This window comes from Zasmidium cellare, assembly GCF_010093935.1.
Source record: "Zasmidium cellare ATCC 36951 unplaced genomic scaffold M409scaffold_28, whole genome shotgun sequence".
NCBI classification, from domain to species: Eukaryota; Fungi; Ascomycota; class Dothideomycetes; order Mycosphaerellales; family Mycosphaerellaceae; genus Zasmidium; species Zasmidium cellare.
The window spans coordinates 40,613-65,256 of NW_022986972.1; the positions used below are offsets into that span (position 1 = coordinate 40,613).

At 53.5% G+C, this 24,644-nt stretch overlaps 12 protein-coding genes and 1 non-coding gene across 13 annotated transcripts; 8 read left to right on the top strand and 5 right to left on the bottom strand.

Moving 5' to 3' along the window:
* Window positions 1-109: 109 nt before the first annotated feature.
* M409DRAFT_68133 (uncharacterized protein) lies at window positions 110-5,060 on the bottom strand (the record flags this gene model as incomplete). The annotated part of the gene is made up of 5 exons (XM_033817697.1): window positions 110-601; window positions 656-3,178; window positions 3,285-3,347; window positions 3,414-4,800; window positions 4,960-5,060. 5 exons carry the CDS (start codon window positions 5,058-5,060, stop codon window positions 110-112), a joined length of 4,566 nt encoding a protein of 1,521 aa, XP_033664744.1.
* Window positions 5,061-5,567: 507 nt separating this feature from the next.
* Window positions 5,568-6,132, top strand: M409DRAFT_68134 (uncharacterized protein; the record flags this gene model as incomplete). The annotated part of the gene is made up of 3 exons (XM_033817698.1): window positions 5,568-5,729; window positions 5,785-6,050; window positions 6,105-6,132. The coding sequence occupies 3 exons, from the start codon at window positions 5,568-5,570 to the stop codon at window positions 6,130-6,132; spliced, it is 456 nt and encodes a 151-aa protein (XP_033664745.1).
* A 173-nt stretch (window positions 6,133-6,305) lies between these two features.
* Window positions 6,306-7,450, bottom strand: M409DRAFT_56969 (uncharacterized protein; the record flags this gene model as incomplete). Its single annotated transcript, XM_033813467.1, has 2 exons — window positions 6,306-6,379; window positions 6,430-7,450. 2 exons carry the CDS (start codon window positions 7,448-7,450, stop codon window positions 6,306-6,308), a joined length of 1,095 nt encoding a protein of 364 aa, XP_033664746.1.
* Window positions 7,451-7,813: 363 nt separating this feature from the next.
* M409DRAFT_25633 (uncharacterized protein) lies at window positions 7,814-8,293 on the top strand (the record flags this gene model as incomplete). The annotated part of the gene is made up of 1 exon (XM_033807776.1): window positions 7,814-8,293. One exon carries the CDS (start codon window positions 7,814-7,816, stop codon window positions 8,291-8,293), a length of 480 nt encoding a protein of 159 aa, XP_033664747.1.
* Window positions 8,294-8,950: 657 nt separating this feature from the next.
* Window positions 8,951-9,547, top strand: M409DRAFT_25634 (uncharacterized protein; the record flags this gene model as incomplete). Its single annotated transcript, XM_033807777.1, has 1 exon — window positions 8,951-9,547. The coding sequence occupies one exon, from the start codon at window positions 8,951-8,953 to the stop codon at window positions 9,545-9,547; it is 597 nt and encodes a 198-aa protein (XP_033664748.1).
* Window positions 9,548-10,192: 645 nt separating this feature from the next.
* On the top strand, window positions 10,193-12,697 carry M409DRAFT_68136 (uncharacterized protein; the record flags this gene model as incomplete). Its single annotated transcript, XM_033817699.1, has 3 exons — window positions 10,193-10,223; window positions 10,271-10,887; window positions 10,937-12,697. 3 exons carry the CDS (start codon window positions 10,193-10,195, stop codon window positions 12,695-12,697), a joined length of 2,409 nt encoding a protein of 802 aa, XP_033664749.1.
* Window positions 12,698-12,933: 236 nt separating this feature from the next.
* Window positions 12,934-13,824, bottom strand: M409DRAFT_25636 (uncharacterized protein; the record flags this gene model as incomplete). The annotated part of the gene is made up of 6 exons (XM_033807778.1): window positions 12,934-13,011; window positions 13,061-13,108; window positions 13,159-13,464; window positions 13,517-13,612; window positions 13,665-13,684; window positions 13,746-13,824. 6 exons carry the CDS (start codon window positions 13,822-13,824, stop codon window positions 12,934-12,936), a joined length of 627 nt encoding a protein of 208 aa, XP_033664750.1.
* A 255-nt stretch (window positions 13,825-14,079) lies between these two features.
* Window positions 14,080-16,884, top strand: M409DRAFT_68138 (uncharacterized protein; the record flags this gene model as incomplete). The annotated part of the gene is made up of 1 exon (XM_033817700.1): window positions 14,080-16,884. One exon carries the CDS (start codon window positions 14,080-14,082, stop codon window positions 16,882-16,884), a length of 2,805 nt encoding a protein of 934 aa, XP_033664751.1.
* Window positions 16,885-17,326: 442 nt separating this feature from the next.
* On the bottom strand, window positions 17,327-18,338 carry M409DRAFT_56975 (uncharacterized protein; the record flags this gene model as incomplete). The annotated part of the gene is made up of 2 exons (XM_033813468.1): window positions 17,327-17,416; window positions 17,451-18,338. 2 exons carry the CDS (start codon window positions 18,336-18,338, stop codon window positions 17,327-17,329), a joined length of 978 nt encoding a protein of 325 aa, XP_033664752.1.
* Window positions 18,339-18,923: 585 nt separating this feature from the next.
* Window positions 18,924-20,306, top strand: M409DRAFT_25639 (uncharacterized protein; the record flags this gene model as incomplete). Its single annotated transcript, XM_033807779.1, has 1 exon — window positions 18,924-20,306. One exon carries the CDS (start codon window positions 18,924-18,926, stop codon window positions 20,304-20,306), a length of 1,383 nt encoding a protein of 460 aa, XP_033664753.1.
* Window positions 20,307-20,786: 480 nt separating this feature from the next.
* Window positions 20,787-20,869, top strand: M409DRAFT_t48. Its single transcript has one exon. It is a non-coding gene; the product is annotated as a tRNA-Lys (tRNA).
* Window positions 20,870-22,294: 1,425 nt separating this feature from the next.
* On the top strand, window positions 22,295-23,517 carry M409DRAFT_25640 (uncharacterized protein; the record flags this gene model as incomplete). The annotated part of the gene is made up of 2 exons (XM_033807780.1): window positions 22,295-23,409; window positions 23,466-23,517. The coding sequence occupies 2 exons, from the start codon at window positions 22,295-22,297 to the stop codon at window positions 23,515-23,517; spliced, it is 1,167 nt and encodes a 388-aa protein (XP_033664754.1).
* A 167-nt stretch (window positions 23,518-23,684) lies between these two features.
* M409DRAFT_56978 (uncharacterized protein) lies at window positions 23,685-24,630 on the bottom strand (the record flags this gene model as incomplete). The annotated part of the gene is made up of 3 exons (XM_033813469.1): window positions 23,685-23,745; window positions 23,892-23,932; window positions 24,151-24,630. The coding sequence occupies 3 exons, from the start codon at window positions 24,628-24,630 to the stop codon at window positions 23,685-23,687; spliced, it is 582 nt and encodes a 193-aa protein (XP_033664755.1).
* Between the last annotated feature and the right edge of the window lie 14 nt (window positions 24,631-24,644).

Sequence of the window (24,644 nt, forward strand, 5' to 3'; positions counted from 1 at the left end):
TGTGCTATGTATGATACATGCTAATCGCTCAAAAATGCAAAGGTTCTCATCGACATGATGAGCCGCCTTTCCCAAGAGTCCAAGTCTCCCTCCATTGCCAAAGCTCCAATCACTCGTTATTCACAACAGAAAGGAAATTTGAGTTCTTGCTCTCCACGTCTTCCTTCGACATGTCCACCATCGCATTGTTGTTCATGGTGATGTCCTTGACCACATCGTCCCGCTGAGAAGGCCAGTCTGTGCTCTCATCCTCGTCGTCTTTTGAGTGAAACGACTCAAATGTCTCTGGTTGGAAGAAGGCGCGGTAGTTATTGACCGCTATCCGCACTTCCAACTTCTCCTCGTTCATGACTTCGATAAATCGTCCAGGTGCTGGTGGGAACGATTCAGATCGAGGATCTGCACCAAAGACCCGAACATTGCCCATCAAGAACGGATAGGAGACTTTGCCGACCTCGATTCCATCCGTGTTGTCCACAGATGTGTAGGACGCAATGTAGTAACGCCAAAGTTCCTCACGCTGAGACTCGGTCATACCGTCATCAGCGATTGGATCGTCGCGCTTGGACAGATAGACCCGAACTTTGCTATTGGTCGGATCCTGCTCGGTGGTCAGTGACCGCGTCTCGTCCGCTTTGGGATCGCTGAGACGTACGAAGTCGATTCGATAGACTTCAGAGTCCTTGACCATCTTCTCCACTGCCTTGCGGTAGTCAGTCTGCTGCTGCGCGCTGGTCTTTTCCTTCACACGGTCCTTCTTAAAAAGTGCAAAGACATCCGCTGACTTGTCCTTGCCGTCGCTGTTCATCGTCTGTAGTGCGTCGCGCGTCAACGTCATAACAATCTTCTCCACCGGGTAAAGTTGGTAGCCGGCTTGAAGGTAGTACCGCCGCAAGGTTTCCTCGATTTCGGTTTGTTCAACTTCGTTCCTGAGAAGCTCCTCGAACTTGGAGAGCATCTGATTGTAGTAGTTGGCGGTTGAGCTAGTGTCGTTGAAGTAATCACTGGGTAGCTTGTCGACGATGCCGAGCTCAATGGCGGGCTTGACCTTCTGCGCGTTCTGCACGGCCTCGCGCACACCATCCTCAGCACTCTTCAACTTCGTGAGTCGTTCGTAGAGCATAAGGAACAGACGCATGAAGCAGTAGATTGGAGTGTTGGCCCAGAAATGGAAGACGTCACGGTCCCGTAGTTCTTGAGGGTTGATGTTCTTGGAGCCGAGGACGTTCTTGTCAGTAGGATGGTCGAGCCAGCGTCCGGTGGCGATGTCTGATTTGTTCTCCGAATCTTCTGCGGCATCCGTCATCGTCTCGTCCTCCACGGTGTTCTCGACGTGGTCGCCGTTCGAGGCAATGTCAGGCGTCGACCCACGGCTTTCTGACGCATTACTGTCATCGCGTGTACGGTTGAGCGTCCTGCCTCGGTCCAAGGCCGCACGAAGCAAAGTGCTGTTCTTAGCAGCACCGCCTTTGCGAGACTTGACAGACGCCGAATCTTCGCCTCCAGAAGGTGGGTCTTCGATCGACTCATTCTGGGGGGACTGTTGGAATCGGCGGTCAATGGCGGCTCGGAACCCAATGTCGTCCAGTCTGAAGAACAAGGCGACAAAGTCGCGAATGAAGTTGAAGAGCCTTGGCTGGTCCGTGGCCATATGAGCATCCACGTAGGCCAGTACCAAATAGGTAGCATCCGTCAACACATCCACGTCGTCGACAGTGAACTCCATCTGTGGAAGGCGTCGGAAGCTGGGGTTGATATTGGCAGCCCGCTTCATCTCCTCGTGTTTGACTTGGATCTCGGCTTGGAGAGTCTTCGTCTGAAACTGTCGGCGGTCGTTCGTTTTGGCGTTTGCAGCTTGGTGATCGAGTGACTTCCAGAACATCTTTTGTGTCTGCTCGCGCCAAACCTTCTCCCACTCGCGTTGAGCCATCTTCCAGGTCTCCAGTCTCTCCTTCAGTCTGTTTAGGAGCACCGGAATGACCTGGTAAGGACGAGCATGGAGACTATCAATCACGTCCGCGCCCTTGTCTCTTCCGTACAACTTCATGATCACACGCTTGTAGATGGTCTCGCTCTGACCACCAAGCCCTGGCGGTAGCTGATAGTTCCGCTGTTGCGCTTCGTCCATACGTCGCAGCTGAGTCGCGATCGGCTCCAGCAACTGAATGGTGCGAGAGCAGGCTTCGATGTTGTAGTCGTAGTCGTGACGCTCCTCTTCAATGCGGTGCAGACCTTCCTCGTGCAGATTCTTGCGATGGGCGATGAATCCGGAGTCCTCTGATGCCCAAGTAGGATGCGATGCCCACTCATCGTTCAGAACGGAGTTGCACAGCTCGTCACGGCCACTGCACGGCTTCTGGCGCTCTCTCTTGGGCAACAAGCGGTAGCTGGGGCCGAGACCTCTGCAGTTGCTAAGCATGACCCTTCCAGAAGGCACCCGCGGTTTGTTCTCGATTATCACATCTTTCTCGTCATGGCCGAGCCACTGCTCGAACCACTTCATCAACTCAGCATTGCCACCGATGAATGCTCTCGCTCGGTAGAGGAGTGTCCCGCGATCGATGAGGTCTTGGCTGAACAAGTTGCAGAGCTTCAAGAACTCGTTCATGGAGTTCTTATTGCCAATTGCCTTCTTTGCCTTATCGAAGAAAGAGAGCTCCTCGCTGGTGGCCGCCGATGTGGTCGTAGGCTCGAGAGGCTCCGGCAAACGTGGAGTCAAGGTCGGCGACGCAGGTGGCTGGTCATTTAGCCCTTTGGCGACTTGCTGTCCAGTCTTCAGGCGCTTGTTGGGGTGCCCTGGGAACTGCGCTTTGCTGCCGCTTGGGCCTGCGACACCATCAGCCATGCGGTCCGCGGTGCCTTGACGTTGTTCCCTCTTTCTCTTGTTGTCTTTCGATGCGGGTGTCGGCGCAAAGTTACCAATCGGAGGCATTTGACCTCGTGCATGTGCCGGTGTCGTGATCTCACGCGACATGACGGGACTGTTGTACAAACCCTCACTGCGCACGTTGGATGTTACAACGTTGTTCTCTGCCTCTTGCCTTGCTCTTTCTGCTGCTTGCTTCGCATGTGCTGCGGATTCTGGTAGAAACTGCTTGAAGTCTTCGAGGAGATCGGGTGCGGTCTTGAAGAGGTGTGTGACTTGACTGTAGACGTCTTGGATCGGCTTTGATTCGCGCTGAATCACGTTAGCACGTGCGTTCAAGAAGTGTCGATTTGAAGCGGCTGCCCGAGACAAAGGCGCAAGCATGTTGTCGCCAAGGATCGGAGGTACAGATACTCACCTGGTAAGTCTGGAGTATTTCGAGGAACTGTTTGTAGATGTCGGGGTGTGATGCGAAGCGATTCTGAAGTTCGTTAGTTAAAGTGGTGGAAGCGCGGCGGCTGTTGCCGAAGTACGTCCGATGACTTACCTTGATCTTATTCACGTAGCTGATCGCGTGGTTGAACTCAACCGGGCCGCGCTTCTCAAGACCCACCTGAGCCGCTGCGTCGTGTGCTGCTGCATCTTGTCCAGGCATGGGAGTCGCTCGCGGCGAAATTCCAACTCTTAGCCCAGTACCTCCAGCGGCCGCCGATACAGCACTTTGAAGAGAGTTGACCCCCCGCTGCTCCTGCTGGTGTATTGCCCGCTGCTCCTCTTGTTGTCTCGCAGCTTCCATGGGCGAGAGATGCTGCTGAATAGGCGCCGCCGGGCCAGCCGGGCGACCACTTGGACTGAACATCATTTGGGCGCTTTGCGCACCAGGCTGAGGCGTAAAGGTGCCATTAGCAGGCCTCAGCCCCTCCTGGCCTCCCTCCTGCCTGCTGAGCGGTCGAGGCTGTGGCATTGACTGGACTGTTGTGCCCATGGGTGTGGTGACTCGGATGGCATTTGGATCGTCGCCAGTTCCGCATTCGATACGGTAACCAGGAGGCAGAAAAGTATTGAAGCCTTGGATGAGCTCTGGGTTGCCTGCGAAAAGTGTGCTGACCCTACCAATAACACCAGGCGTATCGATTGCGCCCGACTTGAAGTCTTTCATTATATCGAGGAACCGATTGTACACGTCCGGCTGCTCGTGGAATTGGACCTTGACCTGGTCCAGATAGCTGAGGGCATCGTTCAAGATCGGCTGTTGGCCTTGACCTTGTCCCTGAGGCTGTCCCATAGCCTGTTGCTGCTGCTGCTGTTGAGGTGGTTGGCCTGGTGCCCCCTGCACGTACCCCGAAAGGAGGCCTGCAGCTTGCGGGTGTTGGCCTGCTGGGCCTGGTGCAGGTTGAACAGGGCCCCCAGCGAAGATGTTTCCCGGACCAGAGGGAGCTCCCAAAGGTAGATGCGGCTGTGGAGGTGGCCCTCCCATGCCCGGATTGCCGAGCAGACCATTGGGGCCGTGTACAGTGCGTGGGCCTACAGCTACTGGCTGATGAAGGTGCACTGGAGGGCCTTGCGGTGTCTGATGCGGCGGCGCTTGCTCCATCCGCTGTCGCTCATGTTCTCGATGTCTCCGATCCTCCTCTTCCTTGATGTGGATTCTTTCCATTTCTCGCTCCCTTCTTTCGCGGTCAGCCAACACATTGGACTGACCCGTCGCCTGGCTGAGACTTGGAAGGCCGAAACCAGGAGGTGGACGCGAATCGGGCTCTTCGGGCCGGTGTTGCTGGGGAGGAGGCTGTCTCGGCGACGACTGGCTCAAACCGGCGAGGCTGGCGAGGGAATGCGCAGGCTGATGAAAAGGAGGGAAGGGTCCACCGGGTGGTGGCAGGCCATTAGCACCTGATGGTGGAGAATGTTGCGGATTGTGTTGTGGTGTACCGGGTCTAGTGGTGGCAGAAACATTAGCAGCGTTTCAATGCATACTCCATGAGAGACATAGGTAGGAGGCTGGTGTAGGCGGGCGTGCGACAGCTTCAATAGAGCTTTCTTCACTCCAACCCAAGCTACTCAGCAATCTCGCCACTTTGATCTGTCCAACTCACCCATAGTTAGGTCCTGCTCGGGGAGCCCCCTGTGACTGCGATGGGTCGCCGTGAGGGTTGCCAGAGCCAGGCTGCTGGTGACCCCAGCTGCGGTGCTCCATTCAAAACCGGAACGCCCAAAGGCGTGTCCTTGAGCTCTTCGTTGTTTCGACTGCGCAAGTCGTTTTATATCTCTTTCAGGGTGGTCTGATTGTTGGTTCGGGTGCTAGTAATCGATCTCTGGGTCGTGTGGTTGGGTGGATTCGCTGGTTCACGGGCGCGCTTCTTCGCGCGTTGTCGCTAACGCCACGGCGCTGGGAGCGGCCAAGATCGCAAGCTCAAAGATTGATCGCAAATGCGTGCTGTGTCCGACTGAGCGTTGAAGCAATGGGAATAAGACAATGGACAGACAGCTGGGGTGATAGCGGTCGTGAAGAGAACGTTCCCCAGGACCAGCTCGAAGACGGCTGCAACCGAAACAACGTCAGGCGCCAAGCACCTAGTTCAGGGACCGGCGATATCGCTCCCGAGAGGGCAAGCGGTGGCGGTATGCCGAAAACTTCACCATCAAAGTCCTTCACTCACTTGGTTGGTTACGTTAACGCTAGCCGCTGATATTCACGTGAAAGATGTCCGCAAACGATGCAGGCTTCAAGGCTGCGCTTGAGGAGGCAAAAGCGAGTGCAAGTGAAGGCGGTGTGCCGATTGGTGCTTGTCTCGTGGATGCCAATGGAAAAATCCTAGGCCGAGGCCATAACATGCGAGTGCAAAAGGGTAGTGCGACATTGCATGTATGTAGCTCTGTTCCTAAGTAAAGCGTGCTTCTACTTGGCTTACATTCATCAGGGTGAAACGTCTGCCCTCGAGAATGCAGGTCGCCTGCCAGCGTCTGCATACAAAGGCTCGACAATGTACACAACCTTGTCACCCTGCGACATGTGCACAGGCGCGTGCATCCTGTACAAGGTTTCCCGAGTCGTAATGGGAGAGAACAATACTTTTGTTGGAGGGGAGGAGTATCTCAAGCAGCGCGGCATCGAAGTTGTGAATCTGCACAGCGCAGAGTGCGAACAGCTGATGAAAAATTTCATCCAGAAGCACCCTGAGGACTGGTGGGTGATCATGCGAGGCTGATGAGAGGTTCTTGGGCTGACGGTATGAGGTAGGTATGAGGACATCGGCGAGGATAAATGAGCCTGGTCTGTTGACTGTCGCATTGCTTCCCGGCTACCAATCGCCATGCAAGATGTTCCGCTCGTGCATCTTCTGCTCCGCGACTGCTATGTCGTTGGGTCTTGGGAAAGCCTTGGCTTGATGTTCACCTAGAGCGCTGTCAAACGGGTTCGGGTGCGCGAGTCCGCGCGGAGTCAGCTACCTGAGATGCGATGGATCTCCTGGAAATAGAACTTGAGGTCTTCTGGCTTGACCCATGGAGTGATACCTGGCTGGAAGTCAGTGCCAAATACCAAAATCAAGACAGCAACGACATACCGTGGCCCAAGTTTGCAATCCAACCTTGCTTGCCTCCACCAAAGCCTTCAACCATCTCTTCGACAACCTTCGTGATGGCCTCGTGGCCTCCGAAGAGCACACCAGGATCTGCATTGCCTTGCACGACTTTGCCATGCTTCTGCGCAATGGCATACGCTTCCTTCGGTGCATGTAGCCAATCGAGCCCAACGATGTTGTAGTTTGTCTTGCAAAGATCTTCCAAAGCATACCAAGCTCCCTTGGCAAAGACGACCATTGGTACGACTTCCTCTCCGAGCTCCTGCAGTCTCTTCGGTAGATGGTCGCAGATGTACGTCAAGTATGGAAGAGAGAACTCTTTGAACGTGCTTGGACTCAGTTCACCCGCCCACGAGTCGAACACCTGCACGATTTGTGCTCCAGCAATGACTTGCTGCGCCAAGTACTCCACGCACAACTCTGCAATCTTCTGCAACAGCTGCTTGGAAGCATCAGAGTATCTGTATATCCACGTCTTGGTCTGCTTGAACACTTTCGTCCCACCTCCTTCGACCATATAACAGAGCAGCGTGAACGGCGCGCCGCAGAATCCGAATAAAGGTACTCGACCCTTGAGCTTCTTCCTTGTCATTGTGATCGCCTCGTAGACGTATTTCAAGCTCTCTTTCACATCGACTTCTCTCTCCATCACCTCTTCAAATTGCTTGTCCTCTGGTGAACCGAGCGGGTCAGGAAAATGTGGTCCTTTCCCATCCAACATCACAACCTCCATACCCATTGCCTGGGGAATGACAAGAATGTCGGAGAAGATGATCGCAGCGTCGATGAGCCCGTCAAAGCGGTCGATGGGCTGCAAGGTGAGATTTGAGGCGATTTCGGCGCTACGACAGCATTCGAAGAAGTCATGCTTGCCTTTTTCTTCGTGATATTCGGGGAGGTATCGTCCAGCCTGTCGCATCACCCATATCGGAGGGCGCTCGACTTTCTCGCCACGAGCAGTACGAAGAAGCAAATCGTTCTTGAGAGGCTCGAATCTCGACATGGTGGACGGTGGATGTGAGGTAAAGACTGGGGTTTTTTCCTGAGATTTAGTCGCTGGTTTTGGAGAAGCTTCTCTTATGTGTCCATCGGTCGTAGAGAGAGTAGCTCTGTGAACACGTTTTCAATGCCGCCAACACGTAGGAGAAGCAAGTTGAACTTTCATCAAGGTGGCGGCGGCCGAGGCTTAACGAGGGGCAGATCGCGGGAGGCGCTCCGATCATCGAGTGCCCTGATCCTCGAAAGCTTTTGAGACATTGGGACGACCAGCCACCGACTTCAACCATTCCCAACTCCAACGCGCTCGTCAAGATGTCCCTTCACAACAATCACCATTACTGCTTGCCAAATCAGACCAGGAGTGACAATGTCGAAGCGGAAGGCTGATGAGATTACGGAGCCTGTGACTTCCCCTCAAGCCAAACACGCCCGATCCAATGTCCCAGAATGGATGATCCATCATGGAGAACTACGCCCTATGCCGATGGTCACCACTCCTCCCCCAGACAAGAATGACATGGAGCCAGTCGTGCCGGAACCTGATGAAGAAAGTAACCTGATCGATCGCCTGGAATCCACTCAAATGGCGCTTATCAGACATCTGGACGAGAAGTGCAAACGCCTGCAGTTCATTGCACCCCAATGCGCGTCCACGATGGAGTCTCGACTTGCCAAGGTCGTCGATGCGATGAGGATGTTGAATAAAGAAGTCGAAGCCGTGAAAGCTGCCGAGTACCAGATCAAGATCGAATCCCATCAACGAGCATCGACAGGCCTCACAACCTGCCGGACCGGCAATCCGACGTACTTTGCACCTCACCAATATGTGCCAATACCTCAGACCTAATCCGGACGGTTCTTAAGTGGTATCTTCCTCAAGGATGTTACCGGAGTGACGGCCAGTCTAGGCGGCTATGAATGCGGACTCTTTCGAGGCACATCCATTTCCCTCATCGTTCCGCTCGAAGTGGAATACATGGCATGGTCAAATCATCCTCCGGCTCCTAGAGCGACCAAGCCTGGACGCAGCTTCCTATTGCTGTCTGATCTTCCTAAACGAGGTTTTCGAATGGCCCTCCCAGTGCATATGGACTTCATACGATAACCACACAATACTCGCGCCTGGACTGTGGCTCTCTGAAACAAGCCATAACCTGTATCACCATGCTCTCGAATACATTACTCCAATGCAACGCCTCCACAGCCCTGCCATGGTGTGCTGACGTTTAAAGTTTGGGAACCTTCATTGGACGCCACAGACTTGCCAAGCCGCCCGTGACCATGAGCATACAATGTCTCGCCTTGTCGAACTGCCTATGAGGCGATAGTTGCATTGAGAGGTGGTACGTGGTACTTTGCTTAGGGGAGCAATCGTCAAGACGCAAGCAAGCGAGAATAAGTACTGGCTCGAGCAGCAGTCTTCGGCGTCAACTTCTGACTCTCACTTACCTCCCTCCATCAGCGACAACTCGCCATCTACAGACGAATCAAACGTCGAGCGGACATGGGTCTCATCACCAAAGGCATCAAATATGGAGCTGTGGCTCTAGCCACTCGACATTCTGGGAAAGCGAGTGCCGAGTCCCAAAATCAGCAACAACAGCAAGCCATTGTCAACCAGGCAAACTCCATCATCGCGCAACAAGCCGTCGAACACGAGCAAGAGCAACAGAATCTCGTAGCGCAAGCCAACCAGATCCTTGCTCAGCAGCAGGCTGAGCACGAGCAGGCTCTCAAACAACAGGAGGAGAAGCTCAAGCAACAGCAAAGCCAACCCATGTACGTTGTTCCGGTCCAACAGGCTTTGCCGCCGCCACCGAACGCCTATGGCCCCTCAGCCCCAGGAACACCCTATTCGCAACCAACCACACCTGGCAACCAGTATCGCGATTTGAGTGGCTATCAGCATCAAATATGGTGTAACCAACAATGTGGCCAGACATGCAGCACGAACACAATCCGAAATTCGGAGTCAATGTCGACGATGGCATACGGACATAGTCCCCCACCAGTGCCTGGGTACAATGGATCATATCAGCAGCCTACGCAACAGTACCAGACTTATGGTCAGCAACAAGGATACCACGCTGGATACTACTGATCTGCTCTTCATCTCCATGCGATGTGTTCGTCTTGGGTTCCAAGAATTTCCTCCACAGCGCGGTCAACAGCGTCAAGAGTGCTTCATTGGCAAAGAAGTGGAACAAAAGAAACAAGATCAATCTTCGATAGCACCGTTCATTTCCCCAGCATGATATGCTTATTACTGTTCACCTCGCCAACCATCTCGCCAATCATAACTAAACAGAGGATCTCACGGGACGCACGGGAAGGATGAGGCTGAGCTCCAAGAATAGATCTCCACCTTGTGTCTTTCAGTCAACCTCACTTGCAAAGTTACACCACATCGGCTCGCGAAAGCATTCCGCAGTCCTCTAGTTTCCGTCTCGCTTGTCATGTGTAATCAGCCCGTCTATGGTATGGCTGTCGTTAGTGCCTCTAACTTTGGCCCAAGATCTACCGCGTGCGGCTGCAAGAGCAGGGTAAGAGGGTAAAATAGGTACCATGGCAGTTCACAGCAGGGCTGAATCTGCGAGACTCGCTTGTCGACAGAACAACAAAACTAATCGGGTCCCTCTTGTCCCCTTATTTCCATTGCTCTCGTTTCTCGATCTGTCTCGCGGTTAGTGGGCTAAAAATGAGACCACCACACTATGAGCGCGTGTCGCTCTTTCGAGAGGCCACCATGGCCAGGGAAATATCGAGTGAGAAAGCAGGTAAGGACAAAATGGTTGTCGAGGGATATGGAGCTAAGTCCTCGCAGCGAGCAGTATATACGAGCGAGAACCGCCAAGATACAACTACAAACCCGCCGTTCTTCGGACGATACCACTCCTCATACTCTTCCTCGTCACGCTTGGCCTTATAGGACTACTTGAATATGCCAGGATTGAACTCGCGGCTGGGGAGAACCGACTTTCATTCTCATCGAGTTCTAACAACAAGCGAAGAGACTTTGGCTATGAATATGTCTATCTAAGGGATACCCCGTCACAAGCCAGCGAAGATGCAACGGCAACCCCTTCGGCAGCATCAGCAATTCCAGAATCACCCGATGCGGGTACAGTCACTGCCGACCAATCTCCATCCGGCGTTACTCAATACATCCAGTCGAGCAACTATGTGAACCCTGAACAGACGATCACCCCAGATTCGACAATCGAGACAAGTAACTACGTGGGCACGGATAACACCCAGACGATCGCTCTGAGTCCAGCGAGTGGTGACTATGTCCCAACAGAACATAAACAGACAGTCACGAGCGGAATGACTGCGATGGCTCTTCCTACCAGTGACTACGTGGATCCAAGTAGAACTCATACAATAGCATACAGTGCGCCAACGGGTGACTATGTGCCTACCGAGAATACTCGTACCATGGTATGTTGGTTCGCAGCCGCGATTATTGCCCATTCTAATGGACTCACAGCCAGCTCCAACACCCACAACAACAGTCGTCACAACCTCGAGCGCCAGTGTAATCGTCGCCAGCGCATCCACATCAGCCATCTTGATCACCAGCGGAGGCCAGACCATAACCTCCCACACGACCATCAGCGCCCACTCGTCCACCACACAAGTCGCCCTAACACAGACGATCGTTTCCACACCAGCTTCCAACCCGCCTGAGCCTTCCTCTTCAAGCGATGCCTACGTCCTCCAAAACAGCGGCAAAGTCGGCGTTATCTCCTACAAATGGGATCCCGGCAATGTCTTCCTAGCAACATACCTTACCGTGGTCATCGCTGTTCTATACCGGATGCTGATCACAATTCTGAACAATAACTTCACCCTCATCGAGCCCTTCCGCCAATTGATGGAACCGAATGGCGCCCCAGCCGAGCGAGCTTTCTTCTCTTTCTACCAGAATCAGTCGAACTTATACGGACCCATCCCAGCCTTATCCAAAGGACGCTGGGCCCTCGCACTGGTCTCGACGGCATATCTCATTGCCTCGACTCTGCCGGCTTTGGCGTCTGAAGCAATCTGGGTGGACACGAATTGGAACTGTCTGTCACCCATTCAAGGCAGCAAGAATCCCTGCCAGCCACGGATGACGGTATCTGTTACTGTTGTGAGAATCATGCAAGGGCTTCTAGCTTTCATCGCACTTGTCATTGTCTTCATCACGATCTTGCTGCTGGTCAAACGAACGGGTCTTCCTGCGAATCCCAGCTCCATCGCGACGATCGGATCGTTGATGCGACATCCGGGTCTGGTCGACGATATCAACAACCTCCCGGTCGGGCCTGGCGCTCGTGTGTCAGAAATGAAGGCCGCAATGGCAGGCAAGCGATACAAGCTTGAGAGATACAAGACCGAAATGGGAGCCCTCCACTACGGCATTCGGCCCCTGACAATCGACCTCCACGACGAATACTCCACCCGCTCCAAAGGCCGCGGAAGCTACACCCCCATCGACAATAACGGCTCCTCCTTCTCCGAAGGCACCACCAAGTCCCACCGCTTCCGCTGGATGGACCTCATCCTCCTCCTCCTAACCCTAGGAACTTTCGGCGTCGTCCTAGCCTACTACCTCGACGGCAACCCAGACGGCTTCAACAACTTCTTCAGCAGCAACACCTTCGGCCCGCGATTCATCCTCACCCTAGCAGGAACCCTCATCGCCACCTCCTGGCACAGCATCGAGCAGACTGCCGTCGTCATGGCGCCTTACATCGCTCTCGCGACGAAACCTTCCCCAGCGAGGAGAACGCTGTGCTTTACACCATCTAACACGCCCCTCCTTTCCACCTGGACGACTTTGAGGAATAGATACCCCCTCCCCGCCCTCATCACCTTTACGACTCTCATGGCCGAAGCTCTCAACATCGTCATCTCCGGCGTGCCTTTCGCGACCGGCCAGACATGGGGCCAATTCCTCGTCTCCGCATATATGTCTCTCGCCATTCTCGGAATCATGGTTCTGGTCGTCGGACTTGTGATGCTGAGACGGAGAAAGGAGCCGAAAATCCCTGTCAGGCCGGACACGTTGGCAGGGAAAATGTATTATCTGAGCGGATCGAGGGTTTTGGATGATTTCGAGGGACTGGATGGCGTGGGACAGAGTGTGAGGGATAAGAGGTTGTGTGGGTTGGGGAAGAGGTATGCGTTTCAGCCGATGATGAGGAGGGATGGGAGGAGGACTTGGTTGGTTGATGAGGTTGGGGATGAGAGGGGGTCTTCGTGAGGTTCACGAGTTGAATTGTTCAATGCGTTTTAAGATACCCTTGTAGTCACAAGTCCGATAGTAATCAAGGAAAGCGAGACTGATTGAAGAAATGGTGTGGAAGGTCACAAAGCTAGACCTCGGGGTACACTTCTCGTGGCACATCTAAAGATGAGTCTGCTGGCGTCGTCGTGATTCACTATCGACCTACAGCCCGAGCAGTCAGATCAACAAGCACTCTAGAATGTACAAGGTGCTCAGACAATGTTCTTCTCCAACCACTGAGCCCAGTCGTCTTTAGTAAAGCTACTGGAGATCCCATTCTCAACCAAGCCCTACATTTGATCAGCAACAATTCCTTGATGTGACCAAGGTGTTACTTACATTGAATAGAACTGTTGGGGTCACATGAATACCCTGGAGGCGGTTGTGCTACACATGTTTAGTCCGTGGCGCTAGGTTCAACTTTTCGACGATCTCACCTTGATCAGAGGCTTCAAGTCGTTGGTGACCTGATTACCTATGTTCAGACTGCCATCTTTGTCCGGCTTGTCGGAGACCTCCAGCTTGGAGTATATCGTCTTCTCGTCCAGACCCGAGCTACTAGCAATCTTGGCGAGCCTCTCATACGTCTTGTTCCGTGTCTCGTTAACAACATTGACGTCGAAGAACTCGGTCTGCTTCTCGAACAAAGCCCTGGAGAAGTCCCAGAATTTGCTGGCATCCGTTTGCAAGACGGCTACACCGGCCTCGTGGACCAAGGTTGATGATGGATGCCATGGTTGGATCTTGCGAGAGTGAGATAGAGCAAAGATACTTGAGTGCTTTATTGAGGCCTACCTGTTGTCGGAAGATGAACTGGACCTTGTCTGCGTACTTCTGCCTGACGAGCGGGTAGACATCGTCGTAGACAGTGTTGAAGATCTTCTTGGAGAACTGGAATACCTTCTCAGTTTCGAGGCCTTGCTCTCGACTGCTTAATACTCACTGGGCAAACATAGTCCAAGACTGTGGCATAAGTCAGTATCTGCTATCGGGGATAGACGTATTGATGTCTTGTTGGACATACAAAGCTCAATGGTGTGCAGTGTTTGAGGGTGGGCATTGGCGACCAGCTTCTGGCCAGCGTACTTCGGTGCGAGGGCCATCTTCAGCTTGTTTTCTTGGATTGGAAAAGAATTGTTCAGAGACAAGAAGATAGTGGAGTTGAAATCATTCTCAGGTGAGGTGATTTATTTGTAGATGAGGTCATCGAGGCCGAGCGGACCTGACTCCGCCGGCAGTCGCGTCCCACGCACGCGTCTTCCCGTCAACCTCACCTCACCTCTCGACTCCAATCTGTAAATTGTTAATAGAGATCACTGTTCTCTCCAGACTGACAACGACATGACAATCACTTCACCATGGGCATTCAAGCGCTGCCGGACACGACCGTGCGGGCGATAGGCGCAACTCAAGTCTTGACAGATCCAGCAGCCCTCGTCAAAGAACTGGTGGATAACGCACTCGACGCTCATGCAAACTCGATATCGGTCGAGATTCATAACAACACCCTCGATGTCATCCAAGTCCGCGACAATGGACATGGCATTGCTCCAGAGGATAGACCACTTGTGGCAAGACGATACTGTACAAGCAAGCTTCTGGACTACGACGACCTCAAAGACATTGGCGGCTCGTCACTCGGCTTCCGAGGCGAAGCACTTGCGAGTGCTGCAGAGCTGAGTGGATCTCTCACCATCAGCACTCGTATCGAGGGCGAGCAAGTCGGCGCTGCATTGAAGATCAACCAAAAAGGAGAAGTCGTTGGTAAAGATCGAGCCTCGTTACCAGTCGGCACCTGTGTCAAGGTCACCGAGTTCATCAAAGCCAATCCTGTGCGGAGACAAGTCACGTTGAAGAATACAGAAGCCTGTCTCAAGAAGATCAAGCGTTGCTTACAAGCATACGCTTTCGCTCGTCCTCATGTCCGATACTCGTTGCGAGTGCTCAAGGCAAAGACCACCAAAGGAGATTGGGTGTATGCACCGAAGCTCAACGGGAATATTGAAGATGCTGCAATCAAAGTGATCGGATCTGCTTGTGCGTCGCAGTGTTTGTGGTCCGTGTTGGAGCATGAAGGCTTTTCATTTCAAGCATTCCTCCCTCGCCCAGACGCAGATGCCAGCAAGATCGGAGGTCATGGGTCTTTTATATCGGTCGATGCTCGTCCAGTATCTTCAGCTCGAGGCCACTTCAAGCAGATTGTCAAAGCATTTCGCGAGGCGCTACGACGTGCAGGGTCTCTCCTCGACGACATCAAAGAGCCGTTTCTGCATCTCGAGATCGGTTGTCCGGATGATTCATACGATGTCAATGTCGAGCCTGCCAAGGATGACGTGGCATTCGAAGACGCTGTCAAGGTCATAGAAGGGGTGAAGACGCTCTTCGCTGCCGTATATGCTCCTCAGACGGAAGAAGAGGATGTCCGCGCAATGTCACAGCCGATACTGGAGATCGGCCATGGCTTGGACGACCATGAGACAGCGGCGACGAGCGCAACAGCTCGCATAGAAGCAGCAAACGCTACCTCGACTGGCGTCAATACTGTTGAAGTACGAGAGGAACAGCCAACACTACCCAACGCAACAGAAGACGAACAGGTGACCTCTGAGCGGCGTAGAACTTTTAGAAGCAACATGTATGGGTGCGATGAGGAAGATCTTGAATTGCTCGAAACCCAACCGCAGGACGACCGCAGTGCTGCACATTTGGAAGAGCTACGTCAAGCAAACAGGGATGTCAATGTCTCCAATCCGTGGGTTCTTGCCAAACTGAATAGCTCGGTGCGTCGATCCGATGTACAGCAACCGTCGCCAAGAGACGATGAGCCTCTCCAGCGAACAGACATATTGAGCTCGCCGGTCAGACGAAACGCTACATTTGTAGAGACTGCCGAAGCTGCGCTGCCCACACCAAGACCGTCCTCGCCATCACCGCCAGCATTCCATCCTTCTGACCATGTCCCAGACATGCGATTGGCAAGAAATGGCAACACGATCGGCGCGCAGGACTTCCCTCCACCACAGATGTACACACCAATGCATTCGAGTGATCCGATCGAGCCACAAGACTTGCGTGCAAGACGCCAGAATCAGTCACCAGACTACAATTACGACTTGACCTCTGATCCGCCAGCTGGTACACCTCTTGCGGCTATTCCAGACATCAGCACACACCCTCATCGCATCCCGAGAAAGCAAGATCCGCAATCACGGTTGAACAAGCCATTCGTGCCTCCCTTCAAGGATGGACCTCCGCGAGAGAGAGTATGGTTTGATCATTTGGAAGATGTGGAGAGGCCTCGACGTCCGCGTCCAAGACCACAAAATGACGGTCATGGCTTGGTCGTGCAAGGCGAGCTGGGCGATTTGGTGGAAGACGCGAGGCCATTAACGCCTCCCAGGCGCAACCGCGATATCAGAGATTTTGTCGATGGCGGAGAATCGATAGCCTCTATGATCGAGGCTCGAAACTACCGCCGCGGACCAATTCGTGGATCAGACGCCAATCAAGAGACTCGAATCTTCGATGAGCGAGTTCGTCGTGACACCGACGATCTCAGACGGCATGGCTTCGTCCGAGCCAGGGAGGTTGCGGACATGAACAACGACCCCAACTCTCCTGAGAAGCACGCCAGTACTTCGAAGCGCCGCAAGACCAGCGAGAGACAACCCCTCCAAGACCTTAGCACCAACGCCCCGACTGCCCAAGAACCAGAAGCAGCCAACGACGAAAAACATCGCCCGCCAACAACCACAACCCCCTCCCGCCGCCGACAGAGCTCTCACAAACTCGGCCGCACCAAATCCTCCAAACTCCCCCTCGAGCGCACTCCACCCGGCCAGGCCATGCACAACCTCATTCTCCCTGTCCCCATCTCAATAGACGGGATCTCCAAAGTCGCAGGCCAGATCGATGAAGAGAGTTCGTTGCTTGGGTTCAATCAGCCTGCTGTGGGTTTTGAGAGTGTGTTTACTGCGGATCCGCCGAGTTTGGAGGGGCTTACGAGGAGTCTGCATGGGTTGCTTGTGAGAGCTGGCGGGGATGATGATGAGGGAGCTGGAGTGGAGGGGTTGTTTCGAAAGGTGCAGAAGGCGCTTGAGAGGCATTCTAGGAACGACGACGATGGTGGTGGGGGAGATGATGAGATCATGTCTCTGGTCTGATCTGTCCCAACGAACGATCTGTTTTGCTCATTTGCTCGGAATAGCGTTGGCGTCGGCGGATGGTGGAAGATACCCAATGGGATTGACTTGGTTTTGGCTTTGCTCAAGGGATGATGATGGCTTGCTCATTTATAGCATTCGGCTACGAATATCTCTATCCGATCCAGCTTTCATTTCACATCCAATGCGACCGATCGTTGGATCAGCTCTATCCACCATTCCCCTTCATAAACGCCATTCGTGCACCATGTCTAGATCTATAGCGCCCCCTTCTTCCCAGTAGAAGAGACGTCCTCATCATCCCCATCCCCATCGTCAAAGACATCCCGTTCCCTCGCATCCTCATCATCCGTGAACTCATCCCGATATCCAGCATCCAAGTCCGGCTCGTCCTCGTAGGTGGGATGTAATGATATGTCATCATCTCTACTCCTCAAAATGTCTACGGCTTCCTGCTCGTCCGGGTCGTCGGTGTAGTCGCCGTCAGGATTGCTGCCCCGTCGCCCGTTCGCCACAGCCGCTGCTTCCTCGGCTTCGAGTTGTTTCGCGCGGGCTTTTGTGCGGACGTAGATGAGGTAGCCTGTACCGATGCCCACTACGATTCCAATGGCTGCGCTCAGGTAGCTGACGATCTTCGTTTTGGTGTCCATCTTGTCGCCGTTCTCAGCGATGTCACCTATCCTCGCGCCCACGAAGATGTGCAGGAGGAGTTTGGGGGAGGCGATGGCCGTTGCAAGCATAAAGTTGGGCCAGGTGACGGTTTGAATAGTGCTGATAGCGCCATTGGCGAAGCTGTACGGCAAAGGGCAAAGCCGGATCATGCAGAGGAGTTTGAGACCGTCGTGTTTCAACACCAAGGATAACGCGGCGAATTGTTTGTTCTTCTCGGTCATTTTAGAAACGAAGCCTTTGAGGACTGTTCGCGAGACGATGAAGGAGACTGTGGATCCAATGACTGTCGCCGGGGCCATGATGAGCCAGCCTTTCATGCCGAAGACGAAGCCTGCGATGGTGACGCAGGTCGAGTATCCGATCATTGGGGGGAAGGAGACGAAGAAGGTCATGAAGAAGAGTATTAGCCAGCCTGCGGGTAGTTCTCTCCATCTCTTAGCCGCCGGGCTCAGCCAGGCGAAGATGCGCTCGTTGTATAACAGGAATAAGATCGAGAGTACGAAGAGGACCACTCCTGCCAGAGATAATGCCGTTCGTTGTAGGAGGGTCAATTTGTACCACATCTTCATCCCTCTCCGGTTCCACTTGTCTGCAGTCTGCATCCATCTCGCCGTGTTACTTCGTGGACGGTGCTGACTGGCGCTGCCGTCGTCGAGCGATCTTCTGGACCATATGGGCGATGTCGACCGGCGGGATTCGTGGACGGGGAGGATGTGGTCGTCTTCGTCTTCGAATTGGTCGGCAAGCGCTCGCGCGGTCGAGCTCCAGTCAGCCCGAGCCATGGCTGTGATGGTTGGTGGTGATGGGGGAGCAGAGGGATGTCTGACGATGCCGCTTAGTTGCTGCTCATGTATGGAATGCGCAGCGCTGTAGTAGGCAGCGGGATTCCAGGCGATGGGTGTAGGGATGCATTGCGCGCCAGGAACACCCGTTCGCGCTGCTGTGTTCGGTGCTGTGCTGACATGCACTTGGAGCTGCGCCTCGACTCCGGCGTTTGCGGCTCAAGACGGCCGACGTCACTGACAGTGACACGTGCGGCCCGCTCAGGTGAATAAGTGGTGGGATGTCTGGACGAGCAACATATACAGTTCCCAACTCCGTCTCCTGACCAACACCTCCAAGCCAACAGATACAATCTTGGCCACTTTCTTACCATCGTCACTGTCTTGGACAACGACTTGGTTAGAGAAGTACTAACGTCCCCCTCAATGAGATCTTCCTTGGGCTGCTCACGGCCTGACGCGTTGCACGAATCAGGCCAGATGCACCTGGGAGATCGTTGTTCCAACACCCTCTCGTTCAGCGGTCTCCTTCTCCACTCTCCTTTTTCCTTCTGTCCCAGTGTCCAATTCAATCTTTGAAAAGCAATGCCTGTCAGCGCCATCGACTCTTTTCTCTTCAAGAACCTCTTCGGCACCCAGCCCATCCGCAAGGTCTTTGAAGATAAAACATATGTTGATTATTATTGCATGAAAGTCGAAGTCGGGCTGGCTCTCGCTCAAGCATCCTGTGGCATAATCCCCAAGGCGTCAGCGAATGAGATAGCGGATGTAGCCACTCGATTGTCCTTGGACTACGACAGACTATCCGAAGAGACTGAGATTGTTGGCTACCCTATCCTTCCCCTAGTCCGGCAACTATCAGAAGGCTGCGGTGAAGATGCCGGCCGATACGTCCATTGGGGCGCGACAACGCAAGACATCCAGGACACCGCCGCGATTCTACAGATGAAAGACGGACTGAACATGGTCGAGGCGAAGTTGAAGAGCCTTACGGCTACGCTATCTGCGCTGGCATCGAAATATAGGGACACGCCTATGGCTGGTCGGACCCATCTTCAGCATGCTTTGCCGGTGACTTGGGGCTATAAGTGTGCGGTCTACCTGTCGAGCTTTCAACGGCACCTGGAACGGCTTCAACAACTTCGGCCTCGTTGCTTACTGGTGCAATTCGGCGGAGCAGCTGGGACGCTCGCCTCGTTAGGCTCCGATGCAGAGACAAGTCTACAAGTCCGCAGGACATTGGCCAAACAGCTAGACCTCGAAGATCCTTCCATCACCTGGCACACGGCTCGAGATGGCGTAGCCGAAATCGTCAACTTCCTCGCCCTCGTCGGCGGTATATTGGGAAAACTGGCAACCGATCTGATCGTAATGTCCTCGAACGAGTTCAGCGAAGTCAGCGAGCCCTTCGTACCACACCGCGGCGCGAGTTCAACTATGCCACAGAAACGAAACCCCGTCTCGAGTGAAGTTGTCCTCGCAGCCTCGAAGATCCTCCGTTCGAACGCAGGTCTATGTCTCGACGCCATGATCACAGACTTCGAACGGGCAAGCGGTCCCTGGCATCTTGAATGGGCCGCCGTGCCTGAGTCCTTCGTCATCGCGGTGGGAGCGCTCTCACAAGCCGATTTTGCCATGGCCGGGCTCGTCGTCAACACAGACCAGATGAACCGTAATCTCAACTCGGCCAAAGGTCTTATCGTTGCGGAAGCGGTGATGATGGAGCTTGCCAAGACATTGGGACGACAGAAAGCTCATGATATCGTGTATGAGGCCTGTAAAGAGACTATTGAGAGTATGAATGCTAGTCAGAGGCTGTTTGACACGTTGATGAAGAAGGAGGTGGTCATGAATGCTTTGACAGCGGAACGGCTGGCAGAGCTGTGCATGCCGGCTAATTGTCTTGGTGCTGCGAGTACGATGGTGGACAACGTGTTGGGGTTGAATGCTGGATTGGGGGTGCTTTAGTACAAAATATCGATGTGTAGCAAGTCGATCAGAGATTCATCCCAAACAATGCTTTCTAACATTGCTTCTTTAGGCTCTAACACTTGTCAGCACCTCGCCGCAAGACAGAAAGCAGGGTCTGCTTATTTTCTCGTTGTGCAGACCATCGACTTATCGACGCTTCCACTTCCGCCAAAGTCGTCACAGAAATTGCGCTGGCCCCTTTTCCTCCTGCATCGGTCTCGTATCCGCCAACTGTCGTCGTCGAACTCCTCTTCCAAGACAGAACACCATCAGAATCGTGATAATGACGCCGGCCTGGTATTCGCTTTGACTGCATTCGTTCTGTGGCCCGCCTTCAGGGTGGAACATCGATATACACTTCCTCAGCAAGTTTGGGGAGAGCTGCGGGTCTTCGGCTTGTCTTACACTACGGAACACAAGTACAAGCTGTTATAAACGGCAAAGACCTTTTGCCTCTCATCCAATCAGCATGAAAGCGCCGGGGTAGCTCAATCGGTAGAGCGTGTGGCTCTTAAGTCTAGAATACCTCAAGGTCGCGGGTTCGAGCCCCGCCTTCGGCTTTTCCTTCTTCTCAAAAAGGCCGTGTTCATAGAACACGTACTGGCTCGAACATTCTTTTTTGCATTTTTGGTCGGGGAATTTCCCTGGGCTGACAACTTCTTATTTTGGTTAGTGGGTCAAGCTTGGCTGTGATTGGCTGGTTGGTAACGCGCTAGTCCTAAGATAGCTATCAGGTCACGTTTCTTCTCCCCACGACTATCCTTCGCCTTCGCCTTCCTCTTCCTCGACCTCCTACTGTCTTCGTCCATCAGCTGCAACAGAGCATCTTGTTCAGTCTCTCAGCTTCGTCTGTGGCGACGAACATGCAATGACAAAGATCCATCGTTTAGTCACGGTCCTCTTGACAACCGGCAAAGACGTTGCACCGTTGCCGAACACTCTAGGGTCCACGACAATCGCCAGATCGCATTCGCAACATTCACCTTCTACTCTCAGTGCTCGATCAGTCATCGACAGCCCATCCAGCTCAGCCTGATACTGCTTCTCCAAAATATCTCGGAAGACTTCCATAGCTGATGACTACACTGAGGCTAGACCTGTACAGACGCTGTGTTCCGTGACGCCACACGCTTGACGCTGATGGTGCATTCGATACGACTTTATTCAGCCTAAGATATCCAGACAGACGGTAGCTATTCGACCAAGATCCTACAGGATCTGGGATGTCCATGTGGCTTCGGAGGAACACTCTATTGCTGTACCACATCCGTGATTAATCAAGAAACTAATCACGCCCCAACGCTCGGGACACACAGACGGCAACTCCACTCTGTGACTTCAGGCTGAACAAGGTGCGTTTAAGCTTTTCCATTACCTTCCTGAAGAGAGTTTAGTTGAGATAGCACCATCATTACGTTTCAGCCTTAGCAGTTTGGAATCAGCGCAACACCTCAGCACAGATCGTGGCATGATCACCAAGGGTTGCTCTTGGCGCTCGTACTGCATCGTTATTGGCAAGTTGGCGGCGGGATCAGTGGTTGATTCGTACTGCGGCGGTGCGGAGCGCCTGATTCTGATGCTAAAGCTGAGGTTCGATATGGCGAGCCAGAGTCAATGGGTGCGGTGTATGATTTGCCTCCCATCGTCGAAATGCACAAAATGTATTGAGCTCCTCGATGTGTTGCCATGTTTCCGCTAACGACTTCATACAGACTTGTAACACTATGGCACTACAGACACGCACACAAACACAACCGCCATCGGCACCGGCACCCAGAGCCAGAAAGGGGGCAGCCTGCCAGAATTGCGCCAGACGGAAACGACGATGCACTCATATCAAACCTTTAGGACCGCAAAAACCATGCAACGACTCACCGAAAAGCTGTGTCGTCCTACACAACCCAAGTTGTGGCGAGACGCAACTATGCCAGGAGCTTGCCACCACACTCGAATGTTTACGGATTAACCACACATGGCTCCAGATGATGCCGTGCCGAATCGGACAAGACGACGCCGTCGACAGTGCGATCAGGGCCGTTGTCAAGAACAAAGATATCGCTCTGAAAGGGTACACAGGGCCGACTCCGGCAAGTCTGGGACCGTATGTCAAGTCAGTGGAGAGTCTGAGGATTGCCATGGTGACGCGGGAGGATAGCCTGTCCGACAGTGTTCTCATGTCGGTGGCGTTGCTCTGCGTGTGCGAAGCATTGATGCAATCGGAGATGTTTGCCTGCTTCGCTCACTGGGCTGCTATGAGTACGATACTACTATCGAGACCTCTGTCGTGGCAACCGAGTGAATTGACCCGAGCCATCCTCTACCACATCCGCAACCAGACATTCCACATCCCCGTCGCCAGGGGTCAAATATCGCCATTCGACGATCCGCGATGGTACACACTCGAACCTGCAGGGGCATCGAGTCTGCCCACCGAAGTCGCCAGACTAAAGCTGCTAAGCAATCAACTCATGATCCGACTACCACGCCTGATCCTCCAAACCCGCACTCTAAGAAACGGAGCGGACGAGATCAAAGGCAAAAAAGCCCTCGCCCTCGCCACCGAACTCTCAAACCTCCAAGACATAGACGCCGAAAACAAAATGCTGCACCGCATCAAAGTGATCAAAACAACCAACTCGGACGACGCCGACTTCATCCCCTTCTTCTTCGAATTCACAAATCTATCAGACCTCGAGACGGCCGTGGTCTACTGGAAATCCCAACTCATCCTCGGACGCCTTCGTCTCAAACTCAAAGACCTCTTCCCGCACTACGACTTCGACGTCGACGAACTGAACACCAGTATGGAACGCATGGCCATCAACACCATGATGTCGCATCAGCACGCACGGAACCGACAGCAATACGCGCACGCCCGCGGTATGGTGGCGATGCCGACGGGGTGGACGGCGGTATGGGGTCTTTGGAAGGATCGGAAGACTTCGTTCAGGGGGATTACGGTGGATGAATGGAAACGATTCAATCGTGATCGCATCAATGAGAGTATTGCGATTTGGAAGTTTCAGGCGGGCGATAAGCAGATCGATGAGGCGTCTGACTTGCTGGCGGGTGGGCCTTTGGAGGGGACGTTTGTGGCGGCGTGAGTGTCCAGCATAACTTTGAGGATCATGGCGACGACTGACATTCGTTTTACAGGTTCGCACATATCCCATTCTGGGCGATGAATGTACCCTCGAAAGTGAGATGATGATCGAAAAGGACACCGTCCTTGTATTGCGAAACATATGAGAAACTCTCGGTCGCGTGATCGAGCGACTCAGACGACATCCAGTCGTCGATGATAAAACATGCTCTGGGTATAATATTCCTCATCCACCAACACCAAATCTCCATCCAACAAAACAAACTCATCGCTCACAGCCCATTGTAAAAGGGCGACACAGTCGCGGGCATACTACCCGGCCAACCACCAGACCTACAAAGGATAAAAGTCAACACCAAAACCGCCTCCACGTATGGGAAAAGAGCAAATCTCACCAAGTCCCAGCGCCACGAAAGGCTCTGTATGCGATATCGTCTCAGCATAATCATCGTTGTGCGTCGTCGAGGAACAAACTCTACCTTCCGATAAACTCCCCAACGTCGGCGTAGACGTGGACGCTCTGCGAAGAAGAAAGTGGTCGTCAGAACAGGCACTTTCAAAACAGAATCGTTTCAGCGTGTGGACTAACAGGAAGTGTGACTTAATAGAGTCACACAAAAACTGGCAGGGCGACGGGCAGCTCCTTATTCTCGAACGCTCAAAGTCAGAGTCGTCGACTTGCTTGATGATGATGGGAAAAAGGGTACAGGATGCTTGACGGGGTTAGAAAAGACTCACCTCATAACCCATCGACATATTCCTCCACATAGCATTCCGCTCCCGCCTCTTCGCCTCGCGGTCCTCCTCGCTCTCATCCTCATCGACATCCCCGACGAAAATCCGCTTGATCCAGCTCCGCGACGATTTGTTCGAGTCGGAGGACTTGTTCGTCTTGGTCGACTTGGTCGACACGCTGGGCTTGCGGAGACTGCTGGCGCCGGAGGCGCTGCTGGTGGAGGTGCTGCGGGATTTCGTCGAGTCTGCTGAGGAGGAGAAGGTCGAGCAGGAGCGGCTTTCCTGGCTGGTGCGCATGAGGCCCTTTTCGAAGTCGTCTGAGGGAGGCATGGCTTGTTTGGAGGATTTCCGGGACCAGCGGGGCTTGGACTTGGTTGACGATTTGTCGGAGTGGAGGGATTTGGTTGAGTAGGAGGGTTGGTAGCCGGAGTAGGAGTGGCTATGTTTGTAGGTGTATGAGGGTGGGAGAGGATAGCAGTTCATCTTGGCGGATATGG